Consider the following 19,854-nt stretch of genomic DNA (forward strand, 5'->3'; position numbering starts at 1 on the left):
CACTGCTAAAACGACACAAATATCAAATGCTAATTAAAACTGCACCGTTCGTACGTACTACAGTGCGCGACGATGGGATGAGATAACACCCATCGAACCCGATCGCAGCGTATAGGCATAAAAATGGAAAACTTAAATGACAGCTGAGTGGAACTTGACTGAAAATTACACAAGCCGCTCATGCCCACCCCGAACGGTGCACCACCCCCCGTGTGTGCAGGTCCCAGCAGGTAAGAAATGCACAATCTGTCACGGTACCAGAGGTACTGAACGAGGTTCGTTCGCTTCGAAAGTACACTAGCTATACGCCGCGAAAAAATACGACGGAAAGCAGCGGCAAAGCGTCGTCTTATACGGCCGTCCCAAGGAGTCTAGTGCACGCGTTCAATTCAAACCGGCCAGCCTGAGGGATCCATCAGCGCAGTTCTTTATTGCGCATTAAGTTATTCTCCGCCTGGTCTGCAGTCGACTCTACCGGGCTCGGATAAACTTACCGGTCTTCGCACACGCTCGATCGGTACTCCGCCCATGCACCCGAATGACGCGTGCATGCAGAAGATTAAATCAATTTGTCGCCCCCCTGTTTCAACTGAACAATGATTTTTTTTTATTTCTTTTTTGTGAAATCGAGGATGACTCGCTCGATCGGCACACTTACGGTTGCAGCTCAGGCACATTCCGCAGCTCGTTAATCGCCGTCGATATGATGATCTGGGCCGCTGGAAGTGCCAGCAGGGCCGTTTCGAACACCAGAACATTGTCACTGTTTTTGTTCAACGTGAAACCGGCCGTTTCCGTCGTCGCCGTCGTGGCTACCGGGTCCGACTCCGAATCACTCACACTGCCGGAACTTTGGCAACCGCTACTGCTACCGCTGCTAGCACTGGTTATGGCACTATCCGTCGAGCAGGCACTCGGGTAGCGGGACCGGGGCATGTAATCTGCCTCCAGGTCCGCCGTGTAGTACTTGTCCCTCTTCAGCTTGGACTTTTTGCGCAGATAGTCCACCGTTCCGATGGTGTTGGACAATTTTTGTACATATTTTTTGAACATCATGTTCGTCTTGGGGTTTCCCCAAATAATACTAAATATAACTTCCAATTCTTATCCTAGCCGCTTTTCCCCTAAGATCACCAAATACAACTACAACTACTACTACTGCTAAGAGTCTTGTTTTCTATGAATCGAACTTTCTATCTATCGGTGCAACTGTTTATTTCTTCACTTTATTAATGAATTTCTTCATTTTTGCTGTAGCTGCTGCAAGCTTTCCTGTATCACTTTTCGGCAATAAATACTCAACAATATGCTCGAAAACGAATCCACTCGACATTGTCACTTATTCTTTTGGCTTTTCTCGGAAAAGCAGAAACTCTTCACACTCCACGTGCACACCGACCAACGAAAGTGGCCCTGTAGCGTTCCTTTGTCAAACTTTATCTTTCAAATAGTTAACCTCTAACACACGTGTTTGCTTAGCCGAACAATATGATAGTAAAGCTGGAGAAAATTCGTCCTGCGCGCACAATATCCTCCACTCAAGAAAAGCACGCCAGTCTCCCCTAGAAGGCTAGACGCGGTGTTTCCTTCTTTTTTCGGAAAGAGATGCTTTTGGTTACTGAATTTGCGGCGAACTAAACTGATTTACATCGATCGGCTGTCATTTAATATGAGATTTTTTTGCAACCACACTAGCCTTCGGAGCGCTGCTCTCTTCTTTGGGCTTTACGCGCGCACGCTCGCACACCTTATCTTCGCGAAGCGACGACGACGCGACGCGACGCGGCCCGGTGCGCTCTCACTCTCACTTGGATTGTTGCTATTGTTGCTGCCATATTGTTGACAGCAGCAGCAACAGTAACAGCAGCAGCAGCAGCAGCGTTGCGGCGGCGTAACAGTTGCGACGCTGTGTTGTAGGTGGAACACAGCCAGACACCAAAAACAAAAAAAATAACAACGGAACAGGTCTAGCCGGTAGGTACGCGGTTTCGCAGAATACATAGGCGAAAAGAGACCGTGCACTCCTTTCCAGTTACATTACTGACGAAATGTGAGTAGGTAGTGAGGACAACTTGTAGAAGAAGCAAAGATATTTTGTGCCTTCGGCATAACTGACGTTCTGTTCGACCTGATGATTAAGTTCGATTCTTGTAACTAAAATATACTAGCTGTTTCAGAGCAATAGGTGCCTAATATAAGATTACATTGTTTGTAACAGTCATACTTTTACATGACGATATTCACGATAAATTGCATGATTTATTTCAAGAATAATCAAATCAAGCAGAGAAATACACCGTGTGCAACAGTTTCAATAGAAAGAAGAACGATCTAGTGGAAAAGACCATAATTGTGATTTAGCTACTGACATTACTACTACGTCAAACTAACAAATACAGCAGGATTTCGAATTTGGCAACAAATGCGTGTCGCCTATGTAGCCAAAATCGAAACGGTGCCAAAATCGAGACCCTTATTCGATATGAAAAAATTTAATGTAAATGTTTCAGAAATTGACTAAATATCATTAATCAACGATTGCAACCATTTTATGTGTAAAAAGTCCGACAAGAGCTTTCCGTCCGGTGCAAATAAGTTATTGGCACCCTGCGGTAAGACGTAGTCCTATACGGTAATAACAATATTATTGTTCGAAATTACATAACTTTTTTTCATGAACATAGTGAGGGCATCATTTTTTCGTCATTTAAAGCATGTATGCGGAAATTGATTGATAATTAAGCATATTTTTGGAAGAGAAATATCTTGTGTTGCAAAAAACATATATTTTTGTTGCCAAAATCAAGGCATGCCAAAATCGAACCATGCCAAAATCGAACCATGACAAATTCGAAATCCAACTGTATTACTAATACAACTAACGGTGTAGGACAACCTAAAACGATTCGAGGAATTTCTGTCCATCGTTAGAAATCTCGGAACAGACAAAAAAGCAAATACAACTGGGTAAATTAACCATTAGTGGACCAGTTAGTGCTTGAAAAGTTTTCTTCCACGAATTATTTTAAACTGGTAGCGCTAAACACGCAACCGATGGCACTTACAATACGAGTAATTTTCGATTAAACCTAAAAAGATATCAATTATTGTTGCAAATCTCTATATTTACACTTTTTTGAAACAGATTGGAATGTCCGTTTTCCTTTAATGGACCTTGTGGTTTACAATAGGATAGCGACCGGGTCCATTATAGGAATTCTAGTGTATTTTGCATGAATAGGGTTCACTAATGTCGACATTTCGCATTGTTAACCATAAAATGGACTGTAACTTGTTCAAAATGTCGATTTTAAGGCATTAGTCATTAAATTCAGCTAAAATTTTATAAACTGAACTGTGTAGTATGTTTAGCACTTTCTATTTCACGTCATATATGCTCGGAAATAAGAAGCATAAGCTCATAAACGCCGAAACTATACCCGAGGTCCATTATAGGTAAAGGGTCCACTATAGGTTAAGCTACCCTAATCCTAAAATTTATACAAAAGTTGTGGTCAGTAGCGTGCCCAGGCATGAGGAGCACCCGACCTTTCAAAAGAATATTTTCAACTGCAAAACGGAATAATTGTAGGAGAGTTATTTATTACTTATCACGAAAATACCGGTCGATTATTTTAAAAACTCTCGATTTTGGGATGAAATTGGACTAGAAATTGAACTTAGAACTGAACTAGAAACTAAGTTGAAATTGGACACGAAATCATACTAGACATAGGACATTAGATTAAACGTAAATTTGTACTAATGTGGGCCTGCAGCTTATCTTCATATTGAACTGGAAATTAGACCTAAATTTAGAGTAATTTGAACTGAAAATTTTACTTGGAATTTAACATGAGATTGGATTTCAAACAGTGTTTGAATTTTTTATTTGAAATTTGACTTGAAATTTTATTCGAAATTGGAATTGAATTGGACTTTGGACTAGACCTGGAATTACATTTGTAACTAGACTTAAAATTGTAATTCAAATTGTACTCCAAATCAAACTTAAAACCAGAGTTTAAATCTGACTTTAAAATTGGAGCTAAACCATACTTAAATTTAGGCGTAAAGTCGGACATGCAGTTGCATTTGACATTGGACTTCAATTCGGTCTAATTTGAACTTGAAGTTTTACTCGAAACAATCAATCATTTTTCTCATTTTACCTGTTTTCCAGTCCTTTTTTCCACTTTTTATTTCGTTTCTCTTTCTTTTCTTTATCATTTTCTAGGCTTTCGCTGTCATTTTCTTTTCGTTTTAGTTTTTTTCTCTTGTTTCCCTTTTCGTCCTTTGTTTCCTTTTGTTTTTTATTGGTCCGTTGTTCTTCGTTTCTTGGCTAATTTTTTCAGTCCTGTTTTTCCTTATATTTATTACTTGAGGCAAAAATTGATCAACATGACTAGCAGACTCTTATTTTATTATGTACCCCATTTCCAGTTTTTTGTCCCTGATTTCACTTTAATATCCGGTTTAAGCACGTTTCCTTCGTTTCATCCATAGGTTTACTTCTCTCTCTCTCTCTCTCTCTCTCTCTCTCTCACACACACACACATACACACACACACACACACACACTTTCTGTTCCTTGTTTTCCTGTCCCGTTTTTCGCCCTTTTCTTGAGTCTTTGTTTTCCTCTGTTCCGCTTTTCGTTTTTTTTCTTTAGTTTTGCCACGATTTCAGGCCCAATTGTTCTTTTTTCTATCTCATTTTTGTCCCGTTTCGACTTTTTTCTTTTTTTTTGGTCACAGTTTTCATCTTTTTTCGCTTTTTAATAGCTTTTCTACAGTGCTCTGTTTTCCTTAGCCGTTCCACCCCTTTTGTCTTTCGTTTTCATTTTTTCTCTTCATTTTATTCTTTCTCTTTTATCGTTTCGCCAATATCCGGCGCTCTCCTTTCTTGTCGTATTTTCTTCACTTTTTCTATCTAGTTTATCCTCATTTTCTTTTTCGTTTTCTATATAGTTTTTCGTATTTTCTCTTTCGTTCTTTTTTTCTATAGTCTCCTAGTTTTCCGCCTGTTTCTCTCTGCTTTTCTTCTTTTCCACTTTTGCCTCTTTCTATATCTGTTACGTTTTTTCTTGTTTTTCTTTTTTCCATACAAATTTTTATTCCTTTCTCTCCTCCTTTTCCTCAATGTCTATCCCGTTTGTTACAGTTTTTGGCATGTTTTCCTTCGTGCTCTTTTCTATTTTTTCTGCTTCTGTCTGTTTTCCTTTTTTTGTTTCTTTTCTGAAGAGTAGCAGGAGTGGGACTACCACTAGATCTATCAGTAATCCACCTGTAAATAATTTAACCTGTAAACATTTACTAACAATTTTATAAAAAAAATCACTTTACTCTACATTGTTTGGTTCATGATGAGATATAAATTTTTGAATTAGCTAAATATTCAGAAAAAGCGACTTTTCTAGCCATGATTCAAAGCAAAAAAAAAGCCTTGGATATAACCATCTTCTAAGACATTACCCTGCCTTATCGACAGACTTCGCAGTAAGTTAGTAGACAGATACAGGACTATTGCAACAATCCTACGGACTCTAGCAGTACCGCTCGGCCGAGATTCGAACATATGACGACCGGTTTGTTTGACCAGCATCGCACCTTAAAGCTAAATGGGCGGCCATGACTCAAGAATAACATATTATGAAAATTTCAAATAATTTCTGTGACGGAACATAGTTTCCGGATTTTTCTTCGGATTTTCCTTCGAAATCTTATGGCTTAAGGATGCTCTAGGAAAATTCGTTGACAAAATACGATTGCGAAGCATCGCCGTTTGCAGACTTATTAAGAATTTTATTATTTCCTCAGAGCAAGTTGCAGTCACTTCTGGAGCACCACGAGGTTGATTGCCTTTTTTGGCCCAACATTGCAAGCTATCAGCTATTCAAATTCGACAAGACGATGGTACAACGACAATGGCGTTACTGTGATTCGCAAAGAAGCATAATCCTCCCAACAGCTGAAGCCGATTGAGGAATGCTGGTCGAAGATGGTACTTAGTGTAGCCACTGTAGTGTATTTTTTTATTTTTTTTTTTGGTACAGATCGTACAGAATCAGATTACAGATTTTGGCATATGTACAGATAGGTATAGATTTTTCTGTGTGCCAAGCTCATTCATTTCTCTAAGTGCTATTACTTGAAATCAAATGGAAAGTACCTGTTAGTATGAATAAAAAACAAAGCAAATACGTCTATCTCCTTCTAAATTTAGCAAGAATATATACAAATATCATCAAAGAAATAAATCGGAGACGAATGAATCTTATGATTTAAAGTCTCCGTTAACCCTTTAAGCACGGAGGGTTTTAGTTACGATATTTTTGGTTTTTGGATCAATATAAATTTTTTTTATCTCTCGAGGTACCAAAACTAGCGTATTCTACACATTGCAATAAATGTTTGCTAAATTTAGCAACCTACACAATTGTGTGGGTTCGGCCTTATCTTATACCATTGCACTATGGGCAAAAACGAGCCGAAAAAACGGACGCAATTAAGATATGGCCTTCAGGATGATAAAATGTGGGTAATCTTATGTAAAATTTTTCGGAGAATCGCATGGTGCCCACCGCTTTCCTGTTTGTCATCGGGAAGTGCCCAATTTTGCTCATTTTCCCCTATTTTTAACATTTTTTACCCTTTTTGGACTATACCAAGCCAAGCTTTGTGAAAAACAAAACATGAAAACCTAATTATTTTGTGTAAAGAAGTCCACAGAATTGAATAGGTTTGACCCCGTTTAGTTTAGAGCGAGATCATTGCTTCGAGGCTCATAGACTTCAGCTTCTGAAGCAGCGGAACGGTCGTTACGTAGCTATGGAAATACACGCAACTTTTTGCAAGTTAAGTTTTTCCTAACCTTAATACAACAGATAGACCGGAACGTCCAGATTGACTTAAAAACATTCAAATGTTGATCCAAGAATTTGTCTTAGAAATGCCCGTAGTTGAATACATCATTTGCCACACTTCTTTATTATTTTACAATTTATAAAAGACCAGTTTTAGGTTCCGGTAGTACTCTAAATGGATGTTCCGTAATGTGAAGCATGAACGAGTGCTCTACAGTATAATGTATTAATTCTTACTGGCCCAAAATGAGATGGCAGCAGCAGATTCCGTCCTATTTCATCTGTTACTTATGACGTGATAAAATAATCCCACTGCGATCTGAAATATCTCCGGGAAAATGGATCCAAAATTTGCTAACATATTTTTTCATTGAAGGTCAATCTAAGGTGGTTCTTTGAAGACAAGTTGTATAAAAATCGACCAAAAAATAGTAAAGATAGCGCCAAAAGTCTAACAGCAAGTACACTAATTTTTGATGTCCCGGCGGGAACGTATACAATAGTAGGTATACAATAAGGCCGAACCTACACAATTGTGTAGGTATGAAGAACAATGTGCATAAGTAAGTTATAAAAGTTATTTCCCGTAATTTTTTATTTACATCAACTAGAAATACTTATTACCAATAATTTATTATCTAAGCAATTTCGAAATACGGATCCAATAATATTTTTTTGAAACGATGATTCTACAATTGATGAAGGGACGGTAAGGGCCCCTTCCTTTCCACCCTTCCCCTTCATTCCCGAAAAAATCCTTCTTCATTACTTTCCCTTACCGTCCCATATATTAATATATGCCTGACCGCATTTCAAGGTCATGACTAAAGTCACGAGTTTGGTCAAGGATCCAATAAGAAAATACGACAGATAAAACTTTTTGCTGTTTTCACAAGATTTTGAAGACAAGACAATAATTAATCCAAGCACAAAAGAAAACTTTTTTCAGCTATTTTCTATTTTTTCTACGAGTAACGATGTTTACACAAGAAATTGGTGCAATATATGTAAAAGTACGACGTTTAGAAAGGAAAGGAAAAACTTTTAAAAGTAGTCATGTCTCACCTACACAATTGTGTGGGCTCGGGCTTAACGGGTTAACAAATAAAAACCAACCAACCAACCATCACAGAAATAAATGACTGGAGACTTGTATATTTTTTAATGCTGGAAACGAGACTTTTTTATGCAACAGTTATTTTTAATGGTCCAGATTTTGGTACAAATTTTTGAAAGGAAAAGTTCAGCTACAGAGGATCAAAGTGAAGAGAAAATTGAGATAGTATTGCGAATTAATGAGGATGGTCAACACAGCCACGCTCGTTGGTTTCCTCCTGTCGTACAGCCGACTTGAAAATTACAATCAGAAAATTTACAAGTTATTTTCAGCAAACAAAGATATGTCGGTCAGAAAACGTAATCTAGATTGCTCAATAAAATTTGGAGTAAAGAGAAAAATAAATCATGACTAAAATTACACAAAAAGAGTCCTTGAGAGAAGACGGGCAAATGTAATGATAACTTGTATATATTCCCAATATCTCGGGTACTTTTTCATTTAGACGTATCTGCAAATGAGAGATTCTCTTCGTGTCTCCTCTCTTCCGCTTTTTACGGCGATACTAATGCATTGAAAACAAAATTTTCAAAACATTTGGCTAGCTAGTGACTCCGGCAACCGATTCGTGCAAAGCTGATGTGTCAAAATGCATTAGTATCGCCGTAAACGGCGGAAGAGAGGAGACACGAAGAGAGTCTCTCATTTGCAGATACGTCGAAATGAAAAAGTACCCGAGATATGGCATGCATACCAGTAATGTCGATAGTACAGAATGAGAGAATAACGCCAAAAGTGACATGATATCCATCCAAATTGCGTCTTTAGTAACAACCAATAAACCGGAGTGATTTTTAAACTACTCTATGATGGTTTAATGCTTAAATATTCAATAATAAGCATAAAGATCTTCGAAAGCCACCAACGTACCAAAGCCAAAGAAATTGTCTTCTCAAAAAAACTCTCTTCGCTTATCATCGTTCAGAATGTGCGCCTAATGATGTTTTCGTTTTTGGAAAAGCAATGCCAACTCCTGTAATTGTTTTAAAATTATTTACCAGTCAATAGAATTCAACATAATCCAAGAGTACCAACGATTTATGGTTGAAAATTAATGTAAATATAAGTTGTTCACCAGCGGGTGTTGGGAGCGACTGGACAGCGGCAGCCCAAGACCGAGTATTGTGGAGACGGCTCCTGAATGCGGCATGGATTCGATAAGCGGATTGTCACCGAAAAAGTAAAGTAAGTGTAAGTGATTCTAAATTTCTTCTCTGTGAAATACCTTGCAACAGAGCCTCGACAAATTTTGAGGTTTCAACTTGCTGAACCTCTATCTGACTACAGACTTCAAGGGAGCGTACGATTCAGTAAAGCGGCGTGAGTTAAGGTGGATTGTCGTTGAGAACATAGGTTCGCAATGAAGTTGAATAAGATGGTATGCGCCACCATTATTGGTTTCATATCAAGTGTCAGGATAGCGGATGGAATATGGGACTCGTTTGTGATATTTGAAGTACCGAATTTATTGTTCCATGTTCGAAGTCTGACATGCTACTGGGTTTTGTGGATCACATCCATAAATTTGACTGTAGTGCACTGGAAGCAGATTTCAGGTTTCGTAAGAAGGTAGGTGCGGGGATCGAAGGATATAACGAGCCATAATGTCTGCTAAAACTAAATACACCGTACTGGTACATGTGTCGTAGCCCCTTGAGTGCTGCTCCTAGCTTTGAAGCTCTTGGCACATGGACAAAGACATTGGTCGAGAAGAGTCGAACAGCGGCTACAAACAGGACCTTTACCGATTGCGTAGCCAGTTAGAGTACGACAATCTGTAAATTCCAACACGCAAACTACAAGACGGTGATTCATCCGGTGATCCTCTACGGCCACGAAGCGCAGACGTTGAAGGAGAACGACCGGCAGGCACGTGTTGTATAAAAATCGGAATCTTACCAAGCGAATTTAGACACAACTTCTGTCTTCGGCATAGGAGCGATGCTTCAGACTTCGTTATAAATGTTACAAATAATCGATATCATAAAAAATTGCCACCGCGGCATAAACTTTTCTACGGATCAATGAATTGTCAATTAAAAAACGCACAAACGCAGCCCGCTGCGAAGTTTGCTGGTTTTCTCCCGGCGAATATAGGCAACCGATGATGTACTTCAGAGTAAATATAAACGATCCTGAATTACTCCTCTGTGAAACATTGGAAATGCTTTACGTTATACAACTTTCTGAGTGTATAGGACTAGTTTCGTTTATATTACCAAGTTTTATAGACTCTTCAGAGCAATAAAATAGTATGACATATAAAAAAGTTATGAACGCTTTATTGAAGCTTTTCCCTGACCGATTAGATTAATGTTACTTGTTAGATTGCACATTCTTTCCAACATTGCCATTGTGTATTTTAGTCTTTTTCAAGAGTCCGGTACACATATAAAAAACAACGGTGTGAAAAGACAGTGTGTTGAATATTCTACAAAACATTACAGGTTAAACGTTTAAGGTTACAGACAAAAAGTGGGCTCCATTCAATCCTTGAAAAAGACCTTAAAAGTAAACAGACGAAACGTTGGAAAGAACTAAAATACCTGTTCTGATTACCGTAACAGATTGAAAAACCGGAAAAATCAAAAGAACAATAACGAAGCTAACGAAAAAATAATAACGAAGTATTGCTGCAGCACGTAGAACAAAAATCGATCCAACAAGGCGCCGCTGCTGTAAAATCGTATTTTTCGAGCTTTATGTCCTCTTTCTCGGGAACAAAACAACAACTAATTGAAAAAAATTGTTCTGTTGGGTAAACGTTCGCAGAAGACTTTCGTAATTTTTGAGTTTTGGAACGAACACGTAAAAAAAGGACACGAAATTGTGGTTTTTAGTCCATCTTTTCATTTCTTTTTTGCGGACACAGCTGTGATTCAAAGGTTCACCAATATCTGCGATCCACAAAGCCTGGAAGAAGTCGAGTTTGATTCCGGTTATAATTGGCTCCTCCTTGGTTCAATCAGCAGATCCACCTTGGTAAAGTATGTTGTAAACAACAACTCGCATCAAAAACCTCCTTTGGCTTTTTGTTAAAACACACTGGCGGTTGATTTGTAGGGCTAGTGCTGTAATCCTACTGACGCGAAGAATTAAGTTTAGCCTAGAGTCGAGCTTAGGTGGACCGATATGAAGGCCAACAACTTATTCCGAGGCTAAACCAAACATCAACATCAACATCTAAAAATGACAAATATGGTTACTTTTCTATCACACTCGTTGCGAAATCCAAACTACCATCACATAATTGGTTCATAGTAGCAATTCGTAACAACTGTGTAATGATGACTGTCAAGTGTCACCATTAATGAACAAACCAAGAGAGACCGCTTCAACTACTATCCTCTCCACCACTAGGGAAGGTACTCACAAAGCGGAGAGAAAAAGCACAAATCGAGGACATTTGGATGACGTCTTCTTTCCATTTGTTCCACAATCACGTAAGCTACCGCGGTGCCGGTGCAGAGCACAATGCGACTATGACTAGAGATTAGAGACTAGTTCCCGCGGCGAGCTCTGGAACGTGCGATGATGAACGGAAAGTAAATCCCGTCAGCCAGCGGCAGCGGCGACGGCGACGGCATAGAGCGCAGGGTAATGCGATATCCGATTGTGAAGTGACAATCTGAGTAATCGTGGAAAATAATAATGCAGATGTTTTATGCCAAATATTGAGGTAGTATAATATTCAAATCTGAATACCGCAGCGCTGAATCACATCGGGTTCATGTGACAAACGACGTTTGTTCGTGGAACAACAACCGCGTGTTGGCGGCAAGAAAAAAGCTACATTCTATACGCGGCCATTATGTCACACGTGACTCAACTGTAGTACGTAAACCATGTGAGGCCATCCCTCCATCGTTGTGGTTTTACGTACTGCAGAGTACTCTACCAAAATTATTAGCACTCATCAATGGCACACTCCCAATGCTAAACATATTTATCAGTCTTCAAATCCAACGGTTTCCTAGGATGAGTACCTAGATTCGTATTCCTAACAGAATTCATTGCCGCGGACGAGAATTTTTCCATAATATTATATTCCATCTCAAAAATATCACTTACGATAATAACTGCCGTCGACATACCTGAAAGTAAAAAGAGAAAACAACACTCGATTAGATTCAAACCACATTCACAATTCAACAGCAGTAAAATTCTGCGTAATTCATTCCGGTAATATCGTTAGCCTTTTACTTCCCGCCGAGAATTGTTTACTTCAGAATGGCACTTCCAAAGCCAACCAAGTCAGGCGATTATTTACGGCATGGGCACTCCATGTTTACAACAACCACCGCCGCCGCCACCACCGGCACCGGTTGATAGGTGAAGGTGTACCTAAAGCATACACATGCATAACAACTTTTGCCCACAATGCGACCGCTGCTGCTGCTGCTGCTGGCTGACAGGGAATTAGACACCCGGAGAAAGATCGCTTGTTTTGACGCCGATACCGAACCCACGGCCCGATTCAATAATAACATCCACCAACCAAATAACTGCGTGGACGTCGATCGTTGCGGGAAAAAGTGACATTGATCGGGGGTCCCGAAATAAATCAAAAGCACTTCCAAACAGAAACCTACACTCGTTTCCGTTCCCGGTTTCTCCCGGATCTGGTACTGGCACAGGATGTCGTATGTTATTTTCGGCAATCCCATAATGTCAAATTTTATTTTTAGACTCTGGATCTGGACAGTCTCGAGCCAAATGAGTAAACCTCGTAGACGACAAAGGAGGAGATTGTCTCGCCGGTAATGAATTGCCACAAATGACGGATTTTGCCAAGTGTAGGTGTGGTTTAGCAACGTTGAAACAACAGCTCAAACAGGCACGGGTCGGTATTCAACAGGCTTGTTCTTACTCATGCGGTTCAATCAATGTAACGAAAAACTGCAGGTAGCCGAAGCAAGCAACAATGTAATAAGTTAATCGATTCGTTTCGAATCCGTCCAGTCATTAGATTGATGGGATTTTCCTCCACTAGCCGCATTTGAAATAAGAATATTAAAATTAAAGATACTAAAAGCCACATCTGCCACCTCGTAAAAGTTCTGACACATGACGAACGAAGCACAAATATGCCTTAGAATTTATCGTCGCCATCGGCGAACACTTCCAAAACAAATAAATAATTAGCAACTTCCTAATTGCCGGAACAAACTTGGTCGGGGCTAGGCCGTGCATTAGGTGCTGACAACACCTCGTGTGCACACCTCCGGTTCTAATGGTCCCTTGTGAATCCAGAGAATCAAGCTGGCTGGAGCACGTGACACTAATCGTGCACCCAGCAGTGCCTCCGGGAATGATCGGGTTCGATCGTATGAATAACGGTTGATTAAGCGATGCTTTTATGGGTGAACAAAAGCCATCAGGAACGCCGAATGTGTCATGGAGCTTACCAATTTGGGAACTGAATTTAGTGCGAAGCGAGTGATTTCAGGGGCGCCAGAAGAAGAAAATACCTCCTACACATACTTGGAAAACGATGAACACTACTGTTGTTGTAAGCGTTCTACCGAATCTATTTGTCAACACGTTACACAGGTTGCAAAAGATTTTAATTCATATCGTCATAGATTATTGCGAAATTCTAAATTGACAACCAATTTTAAAACGATCCCTGTGTGTGTGGTGCCACTCGAATGAAAACTGTTGATCCATCTGGAATATCAAGAGATTTAGAAGAGATTTACGGTTTAAAAAAACGCCATTGCATTTATCAAAGTAATTAATCGAAGTTACCAGTACATCGCAATAGGCACGCATGACATCTTTTGACATATCTTTTTCAATCGCGATTTTAGAAATCTTAATTCCTCAATTTAGCACTACCAATTTTACTAAGCATACAACTCAATACGCTCCATACAAAGTAATCCAATGGCTGATGATCCCTTTATCCTGCAGAACGTTCTTTAGGGGATATAAAATCTGGTAAATTCACTTGAAACCATTCCGAAGTAGACTTTAACTGATGTGATGAATCAGAATGCTGTTGAAAGCAAGATTTCGAAACGTATAAAAGTAAATACGTAGCTCTTCACAACATTATTGATATACGCATCTAATATTACAGACATCTTATTTCATCTGTAACTAAAACCAGGCCCCTAGTAGTACGCCATATTTTCGTGGTAAAAATCGCATTAAGCGAAGACTCAAACCATTTATGCCAGATTGCAGTCAAGGCACGCATCAGTAATGTAGTTCATTGAGTTACATAGCGTTAGAGCTACACTAAGGCGTCTTGATCCAGTTATCTCCGTTATAGTAAAACTATAATATAAAATCAAAAAACTGTTTTTCGTCGAAATCATAGCAAATAAGGTTGGATACCTCCGCTCTGAATTAGATACGAAGCGATCTGCGCGGGTTACATCTAGTTGTTCTATAAAAAGTAGTAATACTTATCCCTTATAGGAAAAACACCTTCACACTATTACTTTAGTCATGTTTTGCAATTTCTGAACAACTAGTTGTTCCTTGGAAATGTCAGATAACTTCGCAGCATACAAGCGATCGTTTTCCTGATTGTGGGGGCAAAAACCGTTTTTCATCAGAAAACAAAAAAATCGTAAACAGTAAGCAGATCTCTGTATCGAACCATTTTAGCTTTCTTTTGCTTCGCCATCAATTTAAGAACTTTTTGGTTGTTGTAAACTCGAAGTCTCAAATTCTTTTTGATAGGTCGCTAAATGGAAAATTGCGACACATGAAGCTAACTAGCGATCGACCGTGCTGAGCTAATTGCCCTCGATTTTGTCAAAAAATTGTATAGCTCTCTTAATCATCCCATTTGTCCTTACGGATCTTTTTGTTGCCACAGTTTTATGGGGTAAAAAGTGCCTTTTCTTATGTAAAAAATAACGAGAAATCGATTGGTGATGGTCTCAACGCGCGGAAATGACGAGAAGTAGCCCATTTTGCCCCATTTACCCCTATTTTCTAATAGTTTCGAAAGAATCATGAACAAACTCTTTCCAATTTGAGATTCTATGGTAAGGAAAGAAGAAGAACGTTGGGAAATAGGTATATAAACAATTTTAACATAACATAATCTAGAAGTCCGTTTTGCCCCATTTTTCTCAAGGTTTTTGTACTACTGGCAAAATACCAATTCGATACTTTTATCAGAGAGTTTCAATAAGGCATGCCTGCTGTGCAGGTTGAAACAGTCAGAATATCAAATGACGATCAAGTTTTTCACAAAAATTTCGTGTAAGGGAATGTTTTGCCTTGTTTTACCCTACAACTTGTACTGAAAGCTGAGCAAGTACTGATAGGAAAACGAGCAACTGCAAAAGTATTCCGATTTCGTTCAAATTTGGTGTGCTTGTTCCTAATCAAAAAATTTTAGACTCATATTTTTTTATTGAACGCTTAGGGTGTCCTTTTCTAAATTAGGGTGCCTTCAAAAACCTTCATGTTTGTTATTTTTTCTTTCTTCAAAGTTTCAATATATTTGTTATCCGGAATGCTTTGAGCTACATCCAAATATATTCTCTGAAAAGTTGATTGAAATATCTTTTATTTGGAAAAAAATCATTAAAATCGGTTCAATGGTTCAAAAGTTATGAAGTTTTGAATGAAGTAAAATCAGAAAGCATGACGATTTTTGTGACAACCCCAACTCAGAAAGGGGCACCCTGAACGCCCAATAAAAAAATAAAATATGGGTATAAAATTTTTCGACTAGGCACAAACACACCAAATTTGAACGCAATCGGAACGCGTTTACAGTTGCTCGTTTTGCGATCAGTACTTTGTCAGCTTTCAGTGCAAGTTGTAGGGTAAAACAAGGCAAAACATTCCCTTACATGACATTTTTGTGAAAAACTTGATCGTCTTTCGATATTCTGACTGTTTCGAACTGCACAACAGGCATGCCTTCTTGAAAATCTCTGGTAAAAGCATCGAATTAATGTTTTGCCTGTAGTACAAACAGCTTGAAGAAAATGGGGCAAAACGGACTTCCAGATTATGTTATGTTAAAATAAAATTGATCCTATACCTATTTCCCAACGTTTTACTTCTTTCCTTACCATATAATCTCAAATTGGAGAGTTTGTACATGATTCTTTCAAAACTCTTAGAAAATAGGGGTAAATGGGGCAAAATGGGCTACTTTTCGTCATTTCCGCGCGTTGGGACCATCACCAATTGATTTCTCGTGATTTTTTACATGAGAAAAGTCACTTTTTACCCCATAAAAACAGCGGCAACAAAAAGTTCCGTTTTTTCGATCGATTTTGCCCACGGTGCAATGGATGCCGATCTTTTTGGTTTGCTGCAGTTCCAAGTATTCGTCTCCTTGTATCGTTGTATCGTAAAGTATGAACTAAGAATCTTTTGTTAACACCAACCACCAACCAGGGTGGTTAACACCTTCGCAGAATCCTTCATAGTCGGAAGTTTTATTTAAACAATTCAACTATTATTTCTAGTTCGCCTACATACTTATCACTTCTCGCGTAACTTTTCAAAAGGACCTAAGTAACATTGAGAGACTCTCTTTGGGGTCGCTCTCTTCAGATTATTACGACGATATAAACGCATTTCAATGAAAATTTTCTTAACATTTAGCTAAATAATGACGTTAGCAACCGATTCATGCTAAGCTGATGTTTCAAAATGCATTTGCATCGTCGTGGCAAGCGAAAGAGAAGAGGCACAAAGAGAATTTCTCATTGTTACTAAGGTCCTTTTGAAAAGTTACGCGAGACTTTTTGAATTTCAGGATAAATAATGAGTATATCGTAGAACAGAAGTACATATATAGGTGATGTTCATGTAAAAATCATTTGATAGCCTTCGAGAGGCGTACGAATAAACATGTTAATAAGAATTCCGTCAATATTATCTACAGAATACTGTATGAATATCAAAATTGTAACGGTAACAACCCAATTTGAGACAAATTCAATCAACTTCAAATGAAAAATACACAGATACACCTGAAATCAAACAGATACACTTAAATATAACAGAAGAAAAAAACACTGATAGTTGTGCTGAATCACACCGTATGTGAAAGATTACACATGATGAAAAGAGGTTCCAGCTTTCTACCCTGCGGCACTGTTGAGTTTAGCCATGTTTCGCAATACCATGGAACCAATGCGCGATGAAACATGGAGATGAAAATGTGGTGGTCTGGGGGAGTTTTCAAAGGGTGGAGTGGGGAGCCTGAAAATCAACGAGATTATGACGACAGATTCCTTCATAAACATCCCGCGAAAAAGTTGAAAATTTCGCTGATTCAGAAGGGTCTTGAAGTTCGCATTTCAGTAGGACAACGACCCGAAGCATACTGCTAAGAAGACCAAGTCTTTTTTCCGGTCTATTCGGAATGGACTCTACAAGGTCCGGATCTCAACCCCGATTTCAAATAAGCGTCTTGACACAAGCAAAGTCGGCTTCAGCCTGGTCAAGCCATCTAACATGTTGGACCCCTCTATTCCTGGTCCCTTCTTGAGAAGAACGGATTTCACTGCACAGTCGTGCGACATCCTTGTTACATGACCGACCCACCGTGTAGTCTCCCAACTTCCGGTTTCCGTGTGTACTCCGCCAAAAATAGTCTGCAACACTTTTCGCTCCAATACGTCTTGCGGAAGGAAATGTAGTCCCGAGGTGTCTAGTAATGATGTCGAGGTCACCTGTGAAGGCAAGGAATTGGCTACTTTGACTGAAGATCGTTCCTTTCATTTTAATACCAGCTCGCCGGATCAATAGCGATGTTGAACAAAATACAGGACAGTTCCTTCCCCTGCAGAGTAGCTTTAATCAACCGCATCAGTTTCTCCGAAAAACCAATATCTGCCATAGCTGTTCGAGCTCGACTGTGCCATATGTTGCCCTGAAATCCACGAAAATACGTGAACCCTTTGTACTCCCGACATTTCTGGAGGATTTGTCGGAGTGAACATTGAAAGCTCTGGAGTGCACCTGGTAAGGTCTAAATCCACAACACCTAAGCAACCGGAAGGAGAGCATACCGAAGCACCTGCGGCAGCCTCGTAGCGTCTTTTTGCACAGCCCGCTCACGAGGCAACCCCTGAGCAGCCAGCCGCCCGTGAGGGTTAGCGGAATACTGAGATACACATTTCGCGTTTCGCAATTTTCCTTTCCTTTTTTACGCCCTTCATTTTACACGCTGGTTCGCAACACTGCACACTGGTCCAATCAGCGAAATACGTGATCGTGTGATATTGCGCCAAAACGTGAAGTTTTTCGCATATATTGTCTTTAAGAACATTTCTTGGTATAACAAGCCCCTTCTTGTGAGAGAAATCTTTGGGTGATTAATTCCCTTAAAAGTGAGATAAGAAATTTATTTTCTCGTACATTCGAGATACAGGCTTGGTACTTTCGGCAAAGTTGTAGTAAATATCAATGCAAACAACTTTTTCAAAGACACTATACTTGTATCGCTTCATGGAAATTATCTATGAAGCGTTATTCGTGGACAAACCATTTAAAACAGTTTTTAAACCCTGACTTATTCTGGTCAACTTTTACGTGTTCATAGTGTTCTAGAAAGTTGTTTATCTTGCTAAAATCAACGTTTTTGTATAACATTATTATAAGTGATTTTTTGCAGTTTCAGAGATTTTGAGCATTTTTGATGAAAAATAGTACTAATTTGAGCTTAAATATTTCCCAAGGTGGCAAATGGTGGCAGACCAAACAACTCCTACTTAAAAGTACAACAAAAAACCTTTAAAATCAAGTATCAATTGACTGTATCTGTTTGTATCCTCAAAAGTTATAGTTGTTTTAAAAATCCTTCACAGTCATGTTTACCGAACAATTCAAATGTACTTCGGATGCAATAAACGCTATTTTGTTTATGTTGACAATCTTTTTCTAACAAGTTGAGTTACCAGCAATTTTTTCGCCTATTTTCGAGTCGAAAATGAATGTAGACTGAAAATTATTTGACGCAATTAATAACAGAAAAGCTTCCAAATAACTAACTTAACTCTATTTTGTTCAATACCTTCGATTGGTGTCTTTTCCAAAGATCCCACTCATAATGGGCTGGTACCAAATGGCCGAAACACAAATGGTCGAATCGCGAATGGCCGAAATCCAAATGGCCGAATTTCAACAACAGTCACCGAATTTTCTCGGAATGACTTTTTAGTCTATTTAATTAGAAAACACGAATTGACAAGCAGTTAACAATTAACTTTACTCAAACATAAAATAAAATAAGCAACACATCTTTTTGTTGTACTTTTAAGTACGAGTTGTTTGATCTGCCACCATTTGCCACCTTGGGAAATATTTAAGCTCAAAGTAGTACTATTTTTCATCAAAAATGCTCAATGTCTCCGAAACTGCAGAAAATCACGTATATTAATGTTCTATAACAACGTTGATTTTAGCAAGATAAACAACTTTCTAGAACACTATGAACACGTAAAAGTTGACCAGAATAACTCAGGGTTTAAAAACTGTTTTGTAGGGTCTGTCCATGAATAACGCTTCATAGATCATTTCCATGAAGAGATACAAGTATAGTGTCTTTGACAAAGTTGTTTGCATTGATATTTACTACAACTTTGCCGAAAATACCAAACCTGTATCTCGAATGTACGAGAAAATAAATTTCGTATCTCACTTTTAAGGGAATTAATCACCCAAAGATTTCTCTCACAAGAAGGGGCTTGTTATACCAAAAAATGTTCCTAAAGGCACTATATGCGAAAAACTTCACGTTTCGGCGCTATATCAAACGATCACGTATTTCGCTGTTTGGACCACTGTGCACTGCCTGGTTCTATTCTATTTGGATCCAATCAACATCTTCAATATCTTCTTCTACCGACCCCACCATTGATCGTGGAAAACTACCGTT

The 19,854-nt window shown here is 38.9% G+C and overlaps 1 protein-coding gene across 4 annotated transcripts in view; it reads right to left on the reverse strand.

The window, feature by feature from the left end:
• The window catches only part of LOC128743197 (tyrosine-protein phosphatase corkscrew), a 174,036-nt gene that overhangs the window by 67,602 nt on the left and 86,580 nt on the right, over positions 1–19,854 (reverse strand). The window contains exon 1 of one of the 4 annotated variants that reach the window (XM_053839725.1): positions 659–1,650. The exons of the other annotated variants lie outside the window; for them this stretch is intronic. Within the exon in view, the coding sequence (XP_053695700.1) occupies positions 659–1,056 (398 nt within the window). The 5' untranslated portion in view covers positions 1,057–1,650. Of the gene's footprint in view, positions 1–658; positions 1,651–19,854 lie in introns of those variants that run through there. 4 annotated transcript variants of the gene reach the window in all.

Source organism: Sabethes cyaneus, chromosome 3, assembly GCF_943734655.1.
Source record: "Sabethes cyaneus chromosome 3, idSabCyanKW18_F2, whole genome shotgun sequence".
Classification (NCBI taxonomy): Eukaryota; Metazoa; Arthropoda; class Insecta; order Diptera; family Culicidae; genus Sabethes; species Sabethes cyaneus.